Raw genomic sequence first — 21,018 nt, forward strand, 5'->3', positions numbered from 1 at the left:
GATTCTACATCCCACCGCACCGTTTTCTGGTGCGGCGCACCCCCGTCGACAGCAGGATCCTTCATCCCGCCAGCTGGCCAATGGAGTCTCCCATTGTGGGCACCCTCACGCTGTAGGGAAATCCGTGGGCATGAGTGCACTGCAGGCAACGGAGAAGCCAGTCCAGTAGCTCCAACAGTGCAGCACTCCCTCAGTACTGTCGTAGATTAGAATGTCAGCCTGGATTACTGCTTAAATCCGTGGAGGGGGTGGAGTTTGAACTCATGGTCTCCTGACTCGGAGGCGAAAGATATATAATGAGCCATGACTGACATGGCCTTTGACCATTAATACTCCAGTGTGATGCAAGTTTTATCGCATTGTTCCCTCACCGCCTCTTTGTCCTTCTCCCATTCTTTCCTGAAAGCAGTTGGTAATTGGGGGATAAAAATACTTTAAGAGCAAAGGGAGAATTTGAAGAAATTTTCTTCCGCAGAGGGTTGCTAGGATATGGAATGTCCAACTGAAATGGTGGAGGAGGCAGAATTTATCACAAATTTTAAAAGAAAAATGGATAAATACTTGAAAAAGAAACATTTCGCAGGATCTGGGAAAAATAATCTTCTTTCGAAGAGCCATCGTCACAGGTACAATGGACTGTACGGCCAGCTCCTGTGCAGTTCATGTGAGTAATTTTAATAGTTCCTGCGTTCACTCACGCATGTATCTGACAGTGTTGAAAACAGTGGCTTAGAGGACAATGGGTCGGAGTGAGTAAAACCTTGAGATGGCTATCAGTCAGAGTTTATGATGGATATCGGTCAGAGCTTATGTGCAAGAAGTGGTTTATCATGAAGGTCATTTACTTTGTGGTAATTATAGCAAAACCTAGAAGGGGAGTTGAAACTGCTGGAGGAAAGAGAAATAAGGTTGTAATAACTGTAATAGAGATTTCAAATGGTTTTCCAATGGCTTGGTGACTTAATCCAGTCAGTAACTGAGTTTTACAAGCTGCAAAGGACCCAGAGTTGAGCCTTGTCCTGTGCTGTTAGCCGATAGTAGACTGTAAAAGCTAGGGCCAGAGTAAAGGGTAGGCCACATCCTGGATCTAAGTAAAGGTAGGCTGTACCCAGGACCATACGATAGACTGCATAAACAGAGTAAGATGTTGGACAAAATCATTTCAAGTTCCGTTTTCTCTTGAACTTTTGACAACAGACGGGATGATCCATTTGGGCAACTATGGGCGGAATTCAATGGAAAACTTTCTTAGTTGATTTGTGACGTGTTTTTCAGGAAGTTTCCCGCTGGCTCTGTCAGCGAGATCCCCACAGCTATTTAATGACACTCCATCACTTTCATGGACCCTGGACAGTTTCTCACCGGTTTAGCCCACACTTAGAATTTTTTTTAGCACTGGGAAGCTGAACTCAGAGATCACGCCGCCATTTTGAAAAGGTATCCCGATCTCTAAGCACACTTGTGGGTCCCCCACACTCCCTACCCATGGGCAATATCGCCCCCACACACATGGGCACTGCCCCCCCCCACCCCCCCCAAGTGAGCACACCCTGCTATGGGGTCCCTACTCTTCAGGCCTCCCCACACCTCCTTACAGGCCCCTTCCAGGACACCCACCCATCAACCCCACAACCTCCAAGAGGCCCCTACTTACCTGCCATGCACCGCCCCCATTCTTCAAACCCCCCTTCGCCCTCCTTTCATGGGCATGGCCCTCCTCGGCCCCTGGCCCTTGGCAGTGCCACCCGGGCACTGTGGCAGTGCCAATCTGACATGAGCACTGCCAAGGTGTCTGCGTTCCAGGGGGAAGGTCAGCGAGCCACCCTGCACTGACCCTGACCATCATGGGATCTCCGCTAGCCCAGGAGACCCCCCCAGCTGCCGTTCTGCCTAGTCCACGTTTGTGTGGACCAGTTCTGAACGGCGCCTGGCTGCTGGGGAGGTCAGTAGAGCCCGGCAGCCCAGAAGATCCCGGGTAAGCTCGTTGACTTCGGCAAGTGCCATTTGGTCACGCCCCTTTTGGCCATGATTCTGACTCCGACGGACTTGGGTAGAGCCCATGAGGCGTGAAGGCTGTCGGGAAATCCGCAGGAGGCTTCTCCCGGCATCCATCAGCCTCACCGCACTCAAGCGAGAGCGCAGCGCAGCCGGTAGTTCGTGCCCTATGTGTTGATGCCGGCACCGACGCCGGGTGCGGTTCCCATTCCCATTCCCATTGGGGGGCGCTAAGAAAGCCAGGTCATGCAAATGGGGCAGCACTCTGCTGGCGTGAATTCTGAGCAATCCCTGGCCCAGTAGGCATTCTAACCCTTAAGAGCCTGGCAGCTGGAGCTGTTTTTAAGCACTCCATTTACAGACAATCCACCAAGATGGCTCACAGAAGATGTTACGGCAGTCTGAGGTGGACCCACAGCTCCATGCGAGTGTGGTGTGGAGGGACACCTTCTTCCCCTGGGTGGGCCACAGGCCCAAGCCCACCTCCCTGAACAGAGCCTGGGAGTTGGTGGCAAAGGCAGCCAAGTGCTGCCAACCTCACCAGGAGGAGACAGTTGCTGATCCTGAGGGGTGGAGGGTCACTGGTGAGGCCTCTGCCCTGAGAGGGGCAGGAAACCAGGGAGGTCTCCAAAGACCATGGTGCGGGTGTCCTCTGGTTGCGGTGAGCTCTGCTTATCCCCTGCTAACTTTGCAGTGGAGCAGTGCTTCTGAGGAGTCCCAACAACTGAGTATCCAATTCTTTTTTTTCCAATTAAGGGGCAATTTAGCGTGGCCAGTCCACCTACCCTGCACATCTTTGGGTTTGTGAGAGTGAGACACGGAGAGAATGTGCAAACTCCACACGGACAGTGACCCAGTGCCGGGATCGAACCTGGGGCCTTGGCGCCGTGAGGTAGCAGTTACCTGGTGGGCTCCTGATTGAGCTTGGCATTGCCCATCCCCTTGATGATACAGCTGGGGTATGCGGGTGTGCCCAGAGTGGCAGCCTGGGCGGGCTCCCAGATGACCAGAGGCCTTCTGAGCATTCAAACGACACAGGCAGCACTCAGCAGTGTGAGCAGCCAGGAGCCTGTAAGTAGCACCAAGGAGGTGTATTTGAAAGATCGCCTGCAGCAATGGCAGACTGAGCCAGATCATCCCGATCCTGGGCTGGACACCCTGGGCACGGTTCTCCACTCCCACGCCGGTTGGGAGAATCGCCTGGGCCGCCAAAAGTTCCGGGGACGCTAGTCCGACGCCCTCCCGCGATTCCCCCAAGCGGTGGGAACGGCCCGGTCAAGTTTTGCGGGACGCAGGCCGGAGAATCACCGGAGACACCCAAAATGGCGATTCTCCGGCACACCCGCTATTCTGAGGCCCACCCAGGCCAAAACGGTGGGTTCCCCCCGGCGCCGTCCACACCTGGTCGCTGCAGTTGTGGGCGGTGCGTGAATGCTGGGGGGGGGCGGCCCGTGGGGGGGGGGGGGGCGAGGGGGGATCCTGCACCGGGCTTGACCTGGAATGTGGGGTGGCCCGCGATCGGTGCCCAACGATCGTCGGGCCGTCCTCTCTGAAGGAGGGCCTCCTTCCTTCCGCGGCTCCGCAAGATCCGTCCCCCATCTTCTCGCGGGGCAGACTTAGAGAGGACGGCAACCCGCGCATGCGCGGATGACGCTCGTTATGCAGCGCCGGCCGCGTCATCTACGCCGCGCCGCTTTTACGCGGGCGACAAGGCCTCGCGCGGGTAGATGACGCGGCCCCGATCCTGGCCCATTGTCAGGGCCTGAATCAGTCGGGACCGGGGCCATTCCGCGCCGTCGTGAACCTCAACGGCGTTCATGACGGCGCGGCCACTTCGGCGTGGGAGTGGAGAATTGCGCCCCGAGTCCACAGACTTGGCACCAAGTTGCTCCCCGCTACTGCCCCCGGCCCAGGCAAATACTTGTAGTAAATTGCGCCTGCGAGACATCCACCTGGGAGGGGTGGAGCATCGCGAAAGGGCAAAGCATGTTCTGTCCATGCCGCTAATCATGTTTTAGCTGCATGCAAATGCCAGTTTGCCTGCCCCCACTGTAGTGGGGCACAAATCTCGTTCCTCGCCACTGGGGAGGGACCAGGTGAGGAACCCGAATCAGCATGGGGTGCAAACCTCGATTTTTGCTGGACGCCCGATTCTCCGCCCGTTCGCAATTCACATTTCCCACGTCGCAAAGCGGAGAATCAGCACAACGTCTTTCTTTCTTTCTTTTTAAATTTAGAGTACCCAACTATTTTTTTTTTCCAATAAAGGGGCAATTTAGCGTGACCAATCCACCCATCCTGCACATCTTTGGATGTGGGGGTGAAACCCACGCAGACATGGGGAGAATATGCAAACTCCACACGGACAGTGACCAAGGGCCGGGATTCGAACCCGGGTCCTCAGCGCCGCAGTCCCAGTGCTAACCACTGCGCCACGTGCCGCCCAGCCCAACGTCTTTCTGTCGGAAATAAATATTTTCGCCCAGTGGGTTTTACCATTTTCGTGACCGCCGGTGATGGTTCGGAGGATGATGCCGTTCTCACCACCATTGAAGGTGAAGCAGTTTCCATGGAGGGGGTGGTGCATTAGACTGAAGTTCCTGCAATAGGGAGAGGGACACAAACCTAAGTAACTTGACAGGAAAAGCAAATCAGCAAAGGCTGGTCAGTAATCGGAAACAATGGACAAATGTTGCCACTTATACAGCAAGTATTGTCCCTCTGATAGTGTGGTTCTTCCTCACGAACGTCCCTCAGACAGTGCAGTACACCCTCACGACTGCTCCTCTGACTGTGTGGTTCTACTTCAGTATTGCCCCTCTGACAGCACAGTGCTTTCTCAGTACTGCCCCTCTGACGGTGCAGCACTCCATCAGCACTGTCCCTCTGACAATACAGCACTCCCTCAGAACTGTACCTCTGACAGTGCAGCACTCCTTCAGCACTGTCAAAGAACAAAGAACAAAGAAATGTACAGCACAGGAACAGGCCCTTCGGCCCTCCAAGCCCGTGCCGACCATACTGCCCGACTAAACTACAATCTTCTACACTTCCTGGGTCCGTATCCTTCTATTCCCATCCTATTCATATATTTGTCAAGATGCCCCTTAAATGTCCCTATCGTCCCTGCTTCCACTACCTCCTCCGGTAGCGAGTTCCAGGCACCCACTACCCTCTGCGTAAAAAACTTGCCTCGTACATCTACTCTAAACCTTGCCCCTCTCACCTTAAACCTATGCCCCCTAGTAATTGACCCCTCTACCCTGGGGAAAAGCCTCTGACTATCCACTCTGTCTATGCCCCTCATAATTTTGTATACCTCTATCAGGTCGCCCCTCAACCTCCTTCGTTCCAGTGAGAACAAACCGAGTTTATTCAATCGCTCCTCATAGCTTATGCCATCCATACCAGGCAACATTCTGGTAAATCTCTTCTGCACCCTCTCTAAAGCCTCCACATCCTTCTGGTAGTGTGGCGACCAGAATTGAACACTATACTCCAAGTGTGGCCTAACTAAGGTTCTATACAGCTGCAACATGACTTGCCAATTCTTATACTCAATGCCCCGGCCAATGAAGGCAAGCATGCCGTATGCCTTCTTGACTACCTTCTCCACCTGTGTTGCCCCTTTCAATGACCTGTGGACCTGTACTCCTAGATCTCTTTGACTTTCAATACTCTTGAGGGTTCTACCATTCACTGTATATTCCCTACCTGCATTAGCCCTTCCAAAATGCATTACCTCACATTTGTCCGGATTAAACTCCATCTGCCATCTCTCCGCCCAAGTCTCCAGACAATCTAAATCCTGCTGTATCCTCAGACAGTCCTCATCGCTATCCGCAATTCCACCAACCTTTGTGTCGTCTGCAAACTTACTAATCAGACCAGTTACATTTTCCTCCAAATCATTTATATATACTACAAACAGCAAAGGTCCCAACACTGATCCCTGTGGAACACCACTGGTCACAGCCCTCCAATTAGAAAAGCATCCCTCCATTGCTACCCTCTGCCTTCTATGGCCTAGCCAGTTCTGTATCCACCTTGCCAGTTCACCCCTGATCCCGTGTGACTTCACCTTTTGTACTAGTCTACCATGAGGGACCTTGTCAAAGGCCTTACTGAAGTCCATATAGACAACATCTACTGCCCTACCTGCATCAATCATCTTAGTGACCTCCTCGAAAAACTCTATCAAGTTAGTGAGACACGACCTCCCCTTCACAAAACCGTGCTGCCTCTCACTAATACGTCCATTTGCTTCCAAATGGGAGTAGATCCTGTCTCGAAGAATTCTCTCCAGTAATTTCCCTACCACTGAAGTAAGGCTCACCGGCCTGTAGTTCCCGGGATTATCCTTGCTACCCTTCTTAAACAGAGGAACAACATTGGCTATTCTCCAGTCCTCCGGGACATCCCCTGAAGACAGCGAGGATCCAAAGATTTCTGTCAAGGCCTCAGCAATTTCCTCTCCAGCCTCCTTCAGTATTCTGGGGTAGATCCCATCAGGCCCTGGGGACTTATCTACCTTAATATTTTTTAAGACACCCAACACCTCGTCTTTTTGGATCACAATGTGACCCAGGCTATCTACACCCCCTTCTCCAGACTCAACATCTACCAATTCCTTCTCTTTGGTGAATACTGATGCAAAGTATTCATTTAGTACCTCGCCCATTTCCTCTGGCTCCGCACATAGATTCCCTTGCCTATCCTTCAGTGGGCCAACCCTTTCCCTGGCTACCCTCTTGCTTTTTATGTACGTGTAAAAAGCCTTGGGATTTTCCTTAACCCTATTTGCCAATGACTTTTCATGACCCCTTCTAGCCCTCCTGACTCCTTGCTTAAGTTCCTTCCTACTTTCCTTATATGCCACACAGGCTTCGTCTGTTCCCAGCCTTTTAGCCCTGACAAATGCCTCCTTTTTCTTTTTGACGAGGCCTACAATATCACTCGTCATCCAAGGTTCCCGAAAATTGCCGTATTTATCTTTCTTCCTCACAGGAACATGCCTGTCCTGTATTCCTTTCAACTGACACTTGAAAGCCTCCCACATGTCAGATGTTGATTTGCCCTCAAACATCCGCCCCCAATCTATGTTCTTCAGTTCTCGCCTAATATTGTTATAATTAGCCTTCCCCCAATTTAGCACATTCATCCTCGGACCACTCTTATCCTTGTCCACCAGTACTTTAAAACTTACTGAATTGTGGTCACTGTTACCAAAATGCTCCCCTACTGAAACATCTACCACCTGGCCGGGCTCATTCCCCAATACCAGGTCCAGTACCGCCCCTTCCCTAGTTGGACTGTTTACATATTGTTTTAAGAAGCCCTCCTGGATGTTCCTCACAAACTCCGCCCCGTCTAAGCCCCTGGCACTAAGTGAGTCCCAGTCAATATTGGGGAAGTTGAAGTCTCCCATCACCACAACCCTGTTGTTTTTACTCTTTTCCAAAATCTGTCTACCTATCTGCTCCTCTATCTCCCGCTGGCTGTTGGGAGGCCTGTAGTATACCCCCAACATTGTGACTGCACCCTTCTTATTCCTGATCTCTACCCATATAGCCTCACTGCCCTCTGAGGTGTCCTCTCGCAGTATAGCTGTGATATTCTCCCGAACAAGTAGCGCAACTCCGCCTCCCCTTTTACATCCCCCTCTATCCCGCCTGAAACATCTAAATCCTGGAACGTTTAGCTGCCAATCCTGCCCTTCCCTCAACTAGGTCTCTGTAATGGCAACAACATCATAGTTCCAAGTAGTAATCCAAGCTCTAAGTTCATCTGCCTTACCCGTAATGCTCCTTGCATTAAAACATATGCACTTCAGGCCACCAGACCCGCTGTGTTCAGCAACTTCTCCCCGTCTGCTCTGCCTCAGAGCCACACTGTCCCTATTCCCTAGTTCTCCCTCAATGCTCTCACCTTCTGACCTATTGCTCCCGTGCCCACCCCCCTGCCATACTAGTTTAAACCCTCCCGTGTGACACTAGCAAACCTCGCGGCCAGGATATTTATGCCTCTCCGGTTTAGATGCAACCCGTCCATCTTATACAGGTCACACCTGCCCCGGAAGAGCTCCCAGTGGTCCAGATAACGGAAACCCTCCCTCCTACACCAGCTGTTTAGCCACGTGTTTGTCTGCTCTATCTTCCTATTTCTAGCCTCACTGGCACGTGGCACAGGGAGTAATCCCGAGATTACAACCCTCGAGGTCCTGTCTTTTAACTTTCTGCCTAGCTCCCTGAACTCCTGCTGCAGGACCTCATGCCCCTTCCTGCCTATGTCGTTAGTACCAATATGTACAACGACCTCTGCCTGTTTGTCCTCCCCCTTCAGGATTCCCTCTACCCGTTCGGAGACATCCTGGACCCTGGCACCAGGGAGGCAACATACCATCCTGGAGTCTCTTTCACGTCCACAGAAGCGCCTATCTCTGCCCCAGACTATAGAGTCTCCTATCACTATTACTCTTCTGCGCTTTGACCCTCCCTTCTGAACATCAGAGCCAGCCGTGGTGCCACTGCTCTGGCTGCTGCTGTTTTCCCCTGATAGGCTATCCCCCCCGACAGTATCCAAAGGGGTATATCTGTTCGAGAGGGGGACAACCACAGGGGATTCCTGCACTGACTGCCTGCCCTTTCTGGTGGTCACCCATTTCTCTGCCTGCACCTTGGGTGTGACCACATTTACATAACTGCGATCTATGACGCTTTCCGCCACCTGCATGCTCCTAAGTGCATCCAATTGCTGCTCCAACCGAACCATGCGGTCTGTGAGGAGCTGCAGTTGGGTACACTTTCTGCAGATGAAGCCATCCGGGACGCTGGAAGCCTCCCGGACCTGCCACATCTCACAGTCAGAGCACAGCACCCCTCTAACTGACATTGCGTCAATTAATTAAAATTAAAATTTGTCTTTTTTTTTTAATACTTTTTTTTTAAATTGCAAAGTTACTGTCAACTATCTGTTTCCTAGCACTAGATTTCTAATAGAAATGCGATAGCTAACTATAATACTCTCCGATCTCTGGCTTAGATATCCTCTAAATTATAATTAAGTTACTATGTTTAATTAGTTCCCAAATACTCAAATACAGCACTCCCTCAGCGCTGTCCCTCTGACAATGCAGCACTCCCTCAGCACTGTCCCTCTGACAATGCAGCACTCCCTCAGCACTGACCCTCTGAGAATGCAGCACTGTCCCTCTGACAGTGCAGCATTCCCTCAGCTCTGTCCCTCTGACAGGGCAGCACTCCCTCAGCACTGTCCCTCTGACAATGCAGCACTGCCTCAGCACTGTCCCTGACAATGCAGCACTCATTCAGCACTCTCCCTTTGACAATGCAGCACTCCTTCACTCCTGTCCCTCTGACAATGCAGCACTTCTTCATCACTGTCCCTCTGACAATGCAGCACTCCCTCAGTGTTGTCCCTCTGACAATGCAGCACTTCTTCATCACTGTCCCTCTGACAATGCAGCACTCCCTCAGTGTTGTCCCTCTGAGAATGCAGCACTCACTCAGCACTGTCCCTCTGACAATGCAGCTCTCCCTCAGCACTGTCCCTCTGACAATGCAGCACTCCCTCAGCACTGTCCCTCTGACAATGCAGCACTCCCCCAGCACTGTCCCTCTGACCATGCAGCTCTCCCTCAGCACTGTTCCTCTGGCAATGCAGCACTCCCTCAGCACTGTCCCTCCGACAGTGCAGCACTCTTCAGCACTGTCCCTCTGACAATGTAGCACTCCCTCAGCGCTGTCCCTCTGACAATGCAGCACTCCCTCAGCACTATCCCTCAAACAATGTAGCACTCCCTCAGCGCTGTCCCTCTGACAATGCAGCACTCCCTCAGCACTGTCCCTCTGACAATGCAGCACTCCCTCAGCACTGACCCTCTGAGAATGCAGCACTGTCCCTCTGACAATGCAGCACTCCCTCAGCACTGTCCCTCTCACAATGCAGCACTTCTTCATCACTGTCCCTCTGACAAGGCAGCACTCCCTCAGCACTGTCCCTCTGACAATGCAGCACTCCCTCAGCACTGTCCCTCTGACAATGCAGCTCTCCCTCACCACTGTTCCTCTGACAATGCAGCTCTCCCTCAGCACTGTTCCTCTGGCAATGCAGCATTCCCTCAGCACAGTCCCTCCGACAGTGCAGCACTCTTCAGCACTGTCCCTTTGACAATGCAGCACTCCCTCAGCGCTGTCCCTCTGACAATGCAGCACTTCCTCAGCACTATCCCTCTGTCAATGCAGCACTCCATCAGCACTGTCCCTCTGACAATGCAGCATTCCCTCAGCACTGACCCTCTGACAATGCAGCATCCCTCAGCACTGACCCTCTGACAATGCAGCTCTCCCTCAGCACTGACCCTCTGACAGTGCAGCACTGTCCCTCTGACAATGCAGCACTCCCTCAATGCTGACCCTCTGACAATGCAGCACTCCCTCAGCACTGTCCCTCCGACAGTGCAGCACTCTTCAGCACTGTCCCTCTGACAATGTAGCACTCCCTCAGCGCTGTCCCTCTGACAATGCAGCACTCCCTCAGCACTATCCCTCAAACAATGTAGCACTCCCTCAGCGCTGTCCCTCTGACAATGCAGCACTCCCTCAGCACTGTCCCTCTGACAATGCAGCACTCCCTCAGCACTGACCCTCTGAGAATGCAGCACTGTCCCTCTGACAATGCAGCACTCCCTCAGCACTGTCCCTCTCACAATGCAGCACTTCTTCATCACTGTCCCTCTGACAAGGCAGCACTCCCTCAGCACTGTCCCTCTGACAATGCAGCACTCCCTCAGCACTGTCCCTCTGACAATGCAGCTCTCCCTCACCACTGTTCCTCTGACAATGCAGCTCTCCCTCAGCACTGTTCCTCTGGCAATGCAGCATTCCCTCAGCACAGTCCCTCCGACAGTGCAGCACTCTTCAGCACTGTCCCTTTGACAATGCAGCACTCCATCAGCGCTGTCCCTCTGACAATGCAGCACTCCCTCAGCACTGTCCCTCTGACAATGCAGCATTCCCTCAGCACTGACCCTCTGACAATGCAGCATCCCTCAGCACTGACCCTCTGACAATGCAGCTCTCCCTCAGCACTGACCCTCTGACAGTGCAGCACTGTCCCTCTGACAATGCAGCACTCCCTCAATGCTGACCCTCTGACAATGCAGCACCCTCTCAGTGCTGTCCCTCTGACGATGCAGCTCCCCCTCAGCACTGTCCCTCTGACAATGCAGCACTCCCCCAGCACTGTCCCTCTGACAATGCCGCTCTCCCTCAGCACTGTTCCTCTGGCAATGCAGCATTCCCTCAGCACTGTTCCTCCGACAGTGCAGCACTCTTCAGCACTGTCCCTCTGACAATGCAGCACTCCCTCAGCGCTGTCCCTCTGACAATGCAGCACTCCATCAGCGTTGTCCCTCTGACAATGCAGCACACCTTCAGCACTGTCCCTCTGACAATGCAGCACTCCCTCAATGCTGCCCCTTTGACAATGCAGCACTCCTTCAGTGCTGTTCTTCTCTATTCAGTTGAATGTTAATGAGATGTATTTGCATATAGCTCAATGAATGAACCTTGAATCACATGGAAGTCCATCGAACACACAGCTTAATATGAGGTCATCAGCAGAGTAACTCATCTGGACTTTGGTTTTATGGGGCACCTGTGCCATGATATTGAGGTAGTGCAGCCGATACCATTCCTGGATGGCGGTTATTCCTGAATTGAATGTGTAGATGGTGCAGGCAGCATTTCCATCATCATTTTCATCGCACTGTTGTCAGAAAGAGGAGAACAAGAGAAAACTCATTACAAAAAAGCACGGCAGCAATAAAAGCACAAGGTCTGAGTCCATCCTCCAGCTCCAGTCCGTAATAGTCTACTTACTCCGACCAGTACCAGTCTCTCTGAAATGAATGAAAATGAAAATCACTTATTGTCACAAGTAGGCTTCAAATAAAGTTACTGTGAAAAGCACCTAGTCGCCACATTCCGGCGGCCTGTTCGGGGAGGCCGGTACGGGAATTCAACCCGCGCTGCTGGCCTGGTTCTGCTTTACAAGCCCGCTATTTAGCCCACAGTGCTAATCCAGCTCCGGTACTGCTCAGATCAGTACCAGTCCCTCTGCCCCGGTCGGTACCAGTCCCGCTGCTCTGGTTAGTACCAGTCGCCCTGCTCCGGTCAGTACCAGTCCCTCTGCTCCGGTTAGTACCAGTCCCTCTTCTCCGGTCAGTACCAGTCCCTCTGCTCCGGTCAGTACCAGTCTCCCTGCTCCAGTCCACCTGCTCCGATCAGTACCAGTCTCCCTGCTCCGGTCAGTACCAGTCCCCCTGCTCCGGTCAGTACCAGTCCCCCTGCTCCGGTCAGTACCAGTCCCCCTGCTCTGGTCAGTACCAGTCTCTCTGCTCCGGTCAGTACCAGTCCCCCTGCTCCGGTCAGTACCAGTCCCCCTGCTCCGGTCAGTACCAGTCCCCCTGCTCTGGTCAGTACCAGTCCCCCTGCTCCGGTCAGTACCAGTCCCCCTGCTCCGGTCAGTACCAGTCCCCCTGCTCCGGTCAGTACCAGTCCCTCTGCTCCGGTCAGTACCAGTCCCCCTGCTCCGGTCAGTACCAGTCCCCCTGCTCTGGTCAGTACCAGTCCCTCTGCTCCGATCAGTACCAGTCTCCCTGCTCCGGTCAGTACCAGTCTCCCTGCTCCGATCAGCACCAGTCCCTCTGCTCCGATCAGTACCAGTCCCTCTGCTCTGGTCAGTACCAGTCCCTCTGCTCCGGTCAGTACCAGTCCCTCTGCTCCGGTCAGTACCAGTCCCTCTGCTCCGGTCAGTACCAGTCCCTCTGCTCCGATCAGTACCAGTCCCTCTGCTCCGGTCAGTACCAGTCCCCCTGCTCCGGTCAGTACCAGTCCCCCTGCTCCGGTCAGTACCAGTCCCCCTGCTCCAGTCAGTACCAGTCCCTCTGCTCCGGTCAGTACCAGTCCCTCTGCTCCGGTCAGTACCAGTCCCCCTGCTCCGGTCAATACCAGTCCCCCAGCTCCGGTCAGTACCAGTCCCCCTGCTCTGGTCAGTACCAGTCCCTCTGCTCAGGTCAGTACCAGTCCCCCTGCTCTGGTCAGTACCAGTCCCCCTGCTCCGGTCAGTACCAGTCCCGCTGCTCTGGTCAGTACTAGTCCCTCTGCTCCGGTCAGTACCAGTCCCCCTATTCCGGTCAGTACCAGTCCCCCTGCTCCGGTCAGTACCAGACCCCCTGCTCCGGTCAGTACCAGTCCCTCTGCTCCGGTCAGTACCAGTCCCCCTGCTCCGGTCAGTACCAGTCCCTCTGCTCCGATCAGTACCAGTCTCCCTGCTCCGGTCAGTACCAGTCCCCCTGCTCCGGTCAGTACCAGTCCCTCTGCTCTGGTCAGTACCAGTCCCTCTGCTCCGGTCAGTGCCAGTCCCTCTGCTCCGGTCAGTACCAGTCCCTCTGCTCCGGTCAGTACCAGTCCCCCTGCTCTGGTCAGTACCAGTCCCTCTGCTCCAGTCAGTACCAGTTCCTCTGCTCTGGTCAGTACCAGTCCCTCTGCTCTGGTCAGTACCAGTCCCTCTGCTCCGGTCAGTACCAGTCCCTCTGCTCCGGTCAGTACCAGTCCCTCTGCTCCGGTCAGTACCAGTCCCTCTGCTCCGGTCAGTACCAGTCCCCCTGCTCTGGTCAGTACCAGTCCCTCTGCTCCGGTCAGTACCAGTCCCTCTGCTCCAGTCAGTACCAGTCCCTCTGCTCCAGTCAGTACCAGTCCCTCTGCTCCAGTCAGTACCAGTCCCTCTGCTCCAGTCAGTACCAGTCCCTCTGCTCCGGTCAGTACCAGTCCCCTTGCTCCGGTCAGTACCAGTCCCTCTGCTCCGGTCAGTACCAGTCCCCCTGCTCTGGTCAGTACCAGTCCCTCTGCTCCGGTCAGTACCAGTCCCCCTGCTCCGGTCCACCTGCTCCGGTCAGTACCAGTCCCCCTGCTCCAGTCAGTACCAGTCCCTCTGCTCCGGTCAGTACCAGTCCCCCTGCTCCGGTCAGTACCAGTCCCTCTGCTCTGGTCAGTACCAGTCCCTCTGCTCCGGTCAGTACCAGTCCCTCTGCTCCGGTCAGTACCAGTCCCTCTGCTCCGGTCAGTACCAGTCCCCCTGCTCCGGTCAGTACCAGTCCCTCTGCTCCGGTCAGTACCAGTCCCTCTGCTCCGGTCAGTACCAGTCCCTCTGCTCCGGTCAGTACCAGTCCCTCTGCTCCGGTCAGTACCAGTCCCTCTGCTCCGGTCAGTACCAGTCCCTCTGCTCCAGTCAGTACCAGTCCCTCTGCTCCAGTCAGTACCAGTCCCTCTGCTCCGGTCAGTACCAGTCCCTCTGCTCCAGTCAGTATGAGTCCCTCTGCTCCAGTCAGTACCAGTCCCTCTGCTCCAGTCAGTACCAGTCCCTCTGCTCCGGTCAGTACCAGTCCCCCTGCTCCGGTCAGTACCAGTCCCTCTGCTCCAGTCAGTACCAGTCCCTCTGCTCCGGTCGGTACCAGTCACCCTGCTCCGGTCAGTACCAGTCCCTCTGCTCCGGTCAGTACCAGTCCCTCTGCTCCGGTCAGTACCAGTCCCCCTGCTCTGGTCCACCTGCTCCGGTCAGTACCAGTCCCCCTGCTCCAGTCAGTACCAGTCCCTCTGCTCCGGTCAGTACCAGTCCCCCTGCTCCGGTCAGTACCAGTCCCTCTGCTCCGGTCAGTACCAGTCCCTCTGCTCCGGTCAGTACCAGTCCCTCTGCTCCGGTCAGTACCAGTCCCTCTGCTCCGGTCAATACCAGTCCCCCTGCTCCGGTCAGTACCAGTCCCTCTGCTCCGGTCAGTACCAGTCCCTCTGCTCCGGTCAGTACCAGTCCCTCTGCTCCGGTCAGTACCAGTCCCTCTGCTCCGGTCAGTACCAGTCCCTCTGCTCCGGTCAGTACCAGTCCCTCTGCTCCAGTCAGTACCAGTCCCTCTGCTCCGGTCAGTACCAGTCCCTCTGCTCCGGTCAGTACCAGTCCCTCTGCTCCAGTCAGTACCAGTCCCTCTGCTCCAGTCAGTACCAGTCCCTCTGCTCCGGTCAGTACCAGTCCCTCTGCTCCGGTCAGTACCAGTCCCCCTGCTCCGGTCAGTACCAGTCCCTCTGCTCCAGTCAGTACCAGTCCCTCTGCTCCGGTCAGTACCAGTCACCCTGCTCCGGTCAGTACCAGTCCCTCTGCTCCGGTCAGTACCAGTCCCTCTGCTCCGGTCAGTACCAGTCCCTCTGCTCCAGTCAGTACCAGTCCCTCTGCTCCGGTCAGTACCAGTCCCTCTGCTCCAGTCAGTACCAGTCCCTCTGCTCCGGTCAGTACCAGTCCCCTTGCTCCGGTCAGTACCAGTCCCTCTGCTCCGGTCAGTACCAGTCCCCCTGCTCTGGTCAGTACCAGTCCCTCTGCTCCAGTCAGTACCAGTCCCTCTGCTCCGGTCAGTACCAGTCCCCCTGCTCCAGTCAGTACCAGTCCCTCTGCTCCGGTCAGTACCAGTCCCCTTGCTCCGGTCAGTACCAGTCCCCCTGCTCCGGTCAGTACCAGTCCCCTTGCTCCGGTCAGTACCAGTCCCCTTGCTCCGGTCAGTACCAGTCCCCCTGGTCCGGTCAGTACCAGTCCCCTTGCTCCGGTCAGTACCAGTCTCACTGCTCCGGTCAGTACCAATCCCCCTGCTCCGGTCAGTACCAGCCCACTCACTGTGCTCAGTGCCAGCTCACTCACTATGCTCAGTGCCAGCCCACTCACTGTGCTCAGTGCCAGCTCACTTACTGTGCTCAGTGCCAGCCCCCTCACTGTGCTCAGTGCCTGCCCACTCACTGTGCTCAGTGCCAGCCCACTCACTGTGCTCAGTGCCAGCTCACTCACTGTGCTTCAGTGCCAGCCCCCTCACTGTGCTGAGTGCCAGCTCACTCACTGTGCTCAGTGCCAGCTCACTCACTGTGCTCAGTGCCAGCTCACTCACTGTGCTTCAGTGCCAGCCCCCTCACTGTGCTCAGTGCCAGCTCACTCACTGTGCTCAGTGCCAGCTCACTCACTGTGCTTCAGTGCCAGCCCCCTCACTGTGCTCAGTGCCAGCCCACTCACTGTGCTCAGTGCCAGCCCACTCACTGTGCTCAGTGCCAGCTCACTCACTGTGCTTCAGTGCCAGCCCCCTCACTGTGCTCAGTGCCTGCCTACTCACTGTGCTCAGTGCCAGCTCACTCACTGTGCCCAGTGCCAGCCCACTCACAGTCCTCAGTGCCAGCCCACTCACTGTGCTCAGTGCCAGCTCACTCACTGTGCTTCAGTGCCAGCCCCCTCACTGTGCTCAGTGCCTGCCCACTCACTGTGCTCAGTGCCAGCTCACTCACTGTGCCCAGTGCCAGCCCACTCACAGTCCTCAGTGCCAGCCCACTTACTGTGCTCAGTGCCAGCTCAGTCACTGTGCTCAGTGCCAGCTCAGTCACTGTGCTCAGTGCCAGCCCCTTCACTGTGCTCAGTGCCTGCCCACTCACTGTGCTCAGTGCGAGCGAGCTCACTGTGCTCAGTGCCAGCCCACTCACTGTGCTCAGTGTCAGCCCACTCACTGTGCTCAGTGCCTGCCCACTCACTGTGCTCAGTGCCTGCCCACTCACTGTGCTCAGTGCCAGCCCACTCACAGGCCTCAGTGCCAGCCCACTCACTGTGCTCAGTGCCAGCTCACTCACTGTGCTCAGTGCCAGCTCACTCACTGTGCTCAGTGCCAGCCCACTCACTGTGCTCAGTGCCAGCTCACTCACTGTGCTCAGTGCCAGCTCACTCACTGTGCTCAGTGCCAGCCCCCTCACTGTGCTCAGTGCCAGCTCACTCACTGTGCTCAGTGCCAGCCCACTCACTGTGCTCAGTGCCAGCCCCCTCACTGTGCTCAGTGCCTGCCCACTCACTGTGTTCAGTGCCAGCCCACTCACTGTGCTCAGTGCCAGCTCACTCACTGTGCTCAGTGCCAGCCCACTCACTGTGCTCAGTGCCAGCTCACTCACTGTGCTCAGTGCCAGCTCACTCACTGTGCTCAGTGTCAGCCCACTCACTGTGCTCAGTGCCAGCTCACTCACTGTGCTCAGTGCCAGCCCACTCACTGTGCTCAGTGCCAGCTCACTCACTGTGCTCAGTGCCAGCCCACTCACTGTGTTCAGTGCCAGCCCACTCACTGTGCTCAGTGCCTGCCCACTCACTGTGCTCAGTGCCAGCTCACTCACTGTGCTCAGTGCCAGCCCACTCACTGTGCTCAGTGCCTGCCCACTCACTGTGCTCAGTGCCAGCTCACTCACTGTGCTCAGTGCCAGCCCCCTCACTGTGCTCAGTGCCTGCCCACTCACTGTGCTCAGTGCGAGCGAGCTCACTGTGCTCAGTGCCAGCCCACTCACTGTGCTCAGTGTCAGCCCACTCACTGTGCTCAGTGCCTGCCCACTCACTGTGCTCAGTGCCTGCCCACTCACTGTGCTCAGTGCCAGCCCACTCACAGTCCTCAGTGCCAGCCCACTCACTGTGCTCAGTGCCAGCTCAGTCACTGTGCTCAGTGCCAGCTCACTCACTGTGCTCAGTGCCAGCCCACTCACTGTGCTCAGTGCCAGCTCACTCACTGTGCTCAGTGCCAGCTCACTCACTGTGCTCAGTGCCAGCCCCCTCACTGTGCTCAGTGCCAGCTCACTCACTGTGCTCAGTGCCAGCCCACTCACTGTGCTCAGTGCCAGCCCCCTCACTGTGCTCAGTGCCTGCCCACTCACTGTGTTCAGTGCCAGCCCACTCACTGTGCTCAGTGCCAGCTCACTCACTGTGCTCAGTGCCAGCCCACTCACTGTGCTCAGTGCCAGCTCACTCACTGTGCTCAGTGCCAGCTCACTCACTGTGCTCAGTGTCAGCCCACTCACTGTGCTCAGTGCCAGCTCACTCACTGTGCTCAGTGCCAGCCCACTCACTGTGCTCAGTGCCAGCTCACTCACTGTGCTCAGTGCCAGCCCACTCACTGTGTTCAGTGCCAGCCCACTCACTGTGCTCAGTGCCTGCCCACTCACTGTGCTCAGTGCCAGCTCACTCACTGTGCTCAGTGCCAGCCCACTCACTGTGCTCAGTGCCTGCCCACTCACTGTGCTCAGTGCCAGCTCACTCACTGTGCTCAGTGCCAGCTCACTCACTGTGCTCAGTGCCAGCTCACTCACTGTGCTCAGTGCCAGCCCACTCACTGTGCTCAGTGCCAGCTCACTCACTGTGCTCAGTGCCAGCTCACTCACTGTGCTCAGTGCCAGCTCACTCACTGTGTTCAGGGCCAGCCCACTCACTGTGCTCAGTGCCAGCTCACTCACTGTGCTCAGTGCCAGCCCACTCACTGTGCTCGGAGCCTGGACCCTTGATTTGATCTTTTGGCTGCTCAGCCCCCAGGATGTCTTCACTGATCAATCGTAGAAACAAGGGCATCAAGTTGGGACACAGCTTATCCAGAGTTTACCCTCTGACGTCTCCATACACCTTTGTGTCCTCCCCCTCTACCTTGCCACTCCAGTGCAGCCGCAATGAGCTTCATTTTAAGCTGGAGGTGCAACTCACCAGCTTGAAGCCGACTGTTTTGTCTTGGGACTGTGTATTGATGCTCTCAAACAACTTGGTTTTCATTGTCCCATTGATCTTGTGCTGTTTCTTGGTGATGAGGTCAGTCACAATGCTATACTCGTGGTCCACCAGCTCAATCTGCAGCAGCGGAATGTTCTGGAACAATATGTCATTTTGGCTGTTTGTGGGGATCTTGTGCAGAGTTTTCACTTGGCTGTTATTGGGACTATCTGTGAAGCGGTACAGCTCCTTGATGGCAATCAGAGTCTCCTGGTCTAGTTTCTCAAAGAGGTGTCTTGTTGCATTGTATCTGTGAACAGATATGAATAAACCTGGGCTAAATAGAAATTGTTGCACCTTAAATCCAAGGTCCATAATGTTCACTTTCTGCCACCCTGGTACACGTGATGCAACAAATATGGAGTTATTGACCAATTATAACAATCAAACTCTATCAATTAGTCCCCAACAAACCCAGATACGGGGCAAAGAAAACCACACTGGTGAAATCCATAGGTCCAAAAACACATTTTACTCCAAAGCTACACTCTCCACACGTCAAGTTTAATACTATTCATGCACTGTATTACATAATATTGTTTTCTCAAGGTATTTATTTAATTTGTGTTTGAATGTAACATCACTAACCATTCCCATCGTCTCCCCAAGGAGCTTGTTCTATAGATTGATATCTCACTCATGATCTCCCCAGGAAGAGATATTAAACAAAATATTAAACCAAGGCCCCTTTTGCTCTCTAAGGGGGATGTAAAAGATCCCAAGGCACTATTTTGGAGAAGAACAGTGGAGTTCTCCCAATATCGTGGTCAGTATTCATCTCCCAATCAACATCACTGATGCACATTGTTACCTCATTGTTTTGGGGAGCTTGTTGACTGCAAATTGTCTGCTGCATTTCCCACATTGCAACAAGTGATTACACTTCGGAGCTAATTCAGTCACTATATGTCCTGAGGTTGTGAAACGTGCTATAGTTCATTCTTTTGGACATACCGTGGGCTTCACAGGGAGCGTAGGGTTAGTGAGAGACTGAGGGTTGGGAATTGAGGGACTACAGTTCAAGAGTCACAGACACTGACCTGTACGGGTTTATGTTGCAGATGGTGACGGCAGGAAAGGTGATTTCCTGAAATTGGACAGTGATGGTGACCGAGGCAGTGTAGTAGGAGATGATGAGGAGAGCGCACTGCCACAAGATGATGCCCACCGTGCTGAGTGTCAGGATCACCCAGGCAGCCCGGCGCAGCCGGCCTCTCGATACCACAATCCTGCGGCAGCCATGGGTGTTGGTGTGGTAGCAGTACCATTTCACCAACTCGCAGGCATTCGCTGCCTGTGGTCCAGTCACCGGCAGCTTCTCTTTGATCTTCTCCTTCAGTCGCTTTGTTCCTGATTCCATGGTATCTCTGCAGTGGACTCTTGGCACAGGAGAAAATTTCACAATAAACTGATAGTCATGCTCCCTCCTCTTCCTCTCCTGTCCCCCTTCCCCCCCCCCCTTGCCACCCATCCCGTCCCCCCCACCCCTTCACCCTCCCCACCTGGCCCATACCTCCCCCTCCACACCCCGCCATTCCCTCAAAATGCCACACAGATCCTACCCCTCCCCCAGCCCCTTTCTTCTCCCCTCCCCTTCCCCATCCCACCTCACCACCTCTCCTCACCATGACCACCGCAACCCACCCCAGCACCCTCTCTTCTCCCCACCCTCTCCCACTCCCATCTCACCACACCCCTCATTATGCCGCTCCTACCTGCTCCCTCCCCACACCCCAAGTGTCCCTCCCCTTTCTTCTCCCCCTCCCTTCCACTTCCTTTTCACCCACCCCTCCCACTGCATCCCGTCCCTGCCTGTCCACTACCTCGCCCCATCCTCCATTCTTCTTCCCTCCTCTTCCCCTCCTTCCCATCCCGCTCCTCCCCCCCCGTCCCCCTTCCCCCCCCTTGCCACCCATCCCCCCCCCCCACCCCTTCACCCTCCCCACCTGGCCCATCACCTCCCCCTCCACACCCCGCCATTCCCTCAAAATGCCACACAGATCCTACCCCTCCCCCAGCCCCTTTCTTCTCCCCTCCCCTTCCCCATCCCACCTCACCACCTCTCCTCACCATGACCACCGCAACCCCCCCCCCAGCACCCTCTCTTCTCCCCACCCTCTCCCACTCCCATCTCACCACACCCCTCATTATGCCCCCCCCCCTGCTCCCTCCCCACACCCCAAGTGTCCCTCCCCTTTCTTCTCCCCCTCCCTTCCACTTCCTTTTCACCCACCCCTCCCACTGCATCCCGTCCCTGCCTGTCCACTACCTCGCCCCATCCTCCATTCTTCTCCCCTCCTCTTCCCCTCCCTCCCCTCCAGCCACTCTTCTCACCTTTCCCGCCCCTCCCCCTCCTGTGTC

The 21,018-nt window shown here is 55.2% G+C and overlaps 1 protein-coding gene across 2 annotated transcripts in view; it reads right to left on the reverse strand.

Annotated features, from left to right (window-relative positions):
* LOC140394200 (epithelial sodium channel subunit gamma-like) overlaps positions 1-21,018 on the reverse strand; it is a 65,375-nt gene that overhangs the window by 43,166 nt on the left and 1,191 nt on the right. For both annotated transcript variants that reach the window (XM_072481187.1, XM_072481188.1), the window contains exons 2-5: positions 19,698-20,036; positions 18,595-18,907; positions 11,585-11,784; positions 4,492-4,595 (exon numbers count right to left, since the gene is read on the reverse strand). In XM_072481187.1, coding sequence (XP_072337288.1) covers positions 4,492-4,595; positions 11,585-11,784; positions 18,595-18,907; positions 19,698-20,017 — 937 coding nt within the window. In that variant the 5' untranslated portion in view covers positions 20,018-20,036. The remainder of the gene's footprint in view (positions 1-4,491; positions 4,596-11,584; positions 11,785-18,594; positions 18,908-19,697; positions 20,037-21,018) is intronic.

This window comes from Scyliorhinus torazame, chromosome 17 (genome assembly GCF_047496885.1).
Source record: "Scyliorhinus torazame isolate Kashiwa2021f chromosome 17, sScyTor2.1, whole genome shotgun sequence".
Lineage (NCBI taxonomy): Eukaryota > Metazoa > Chordata > Chondrichthyes > Carcharhiniformes > Scyliorhinidae > Scyliorhinus > Scyliorhinus torazame.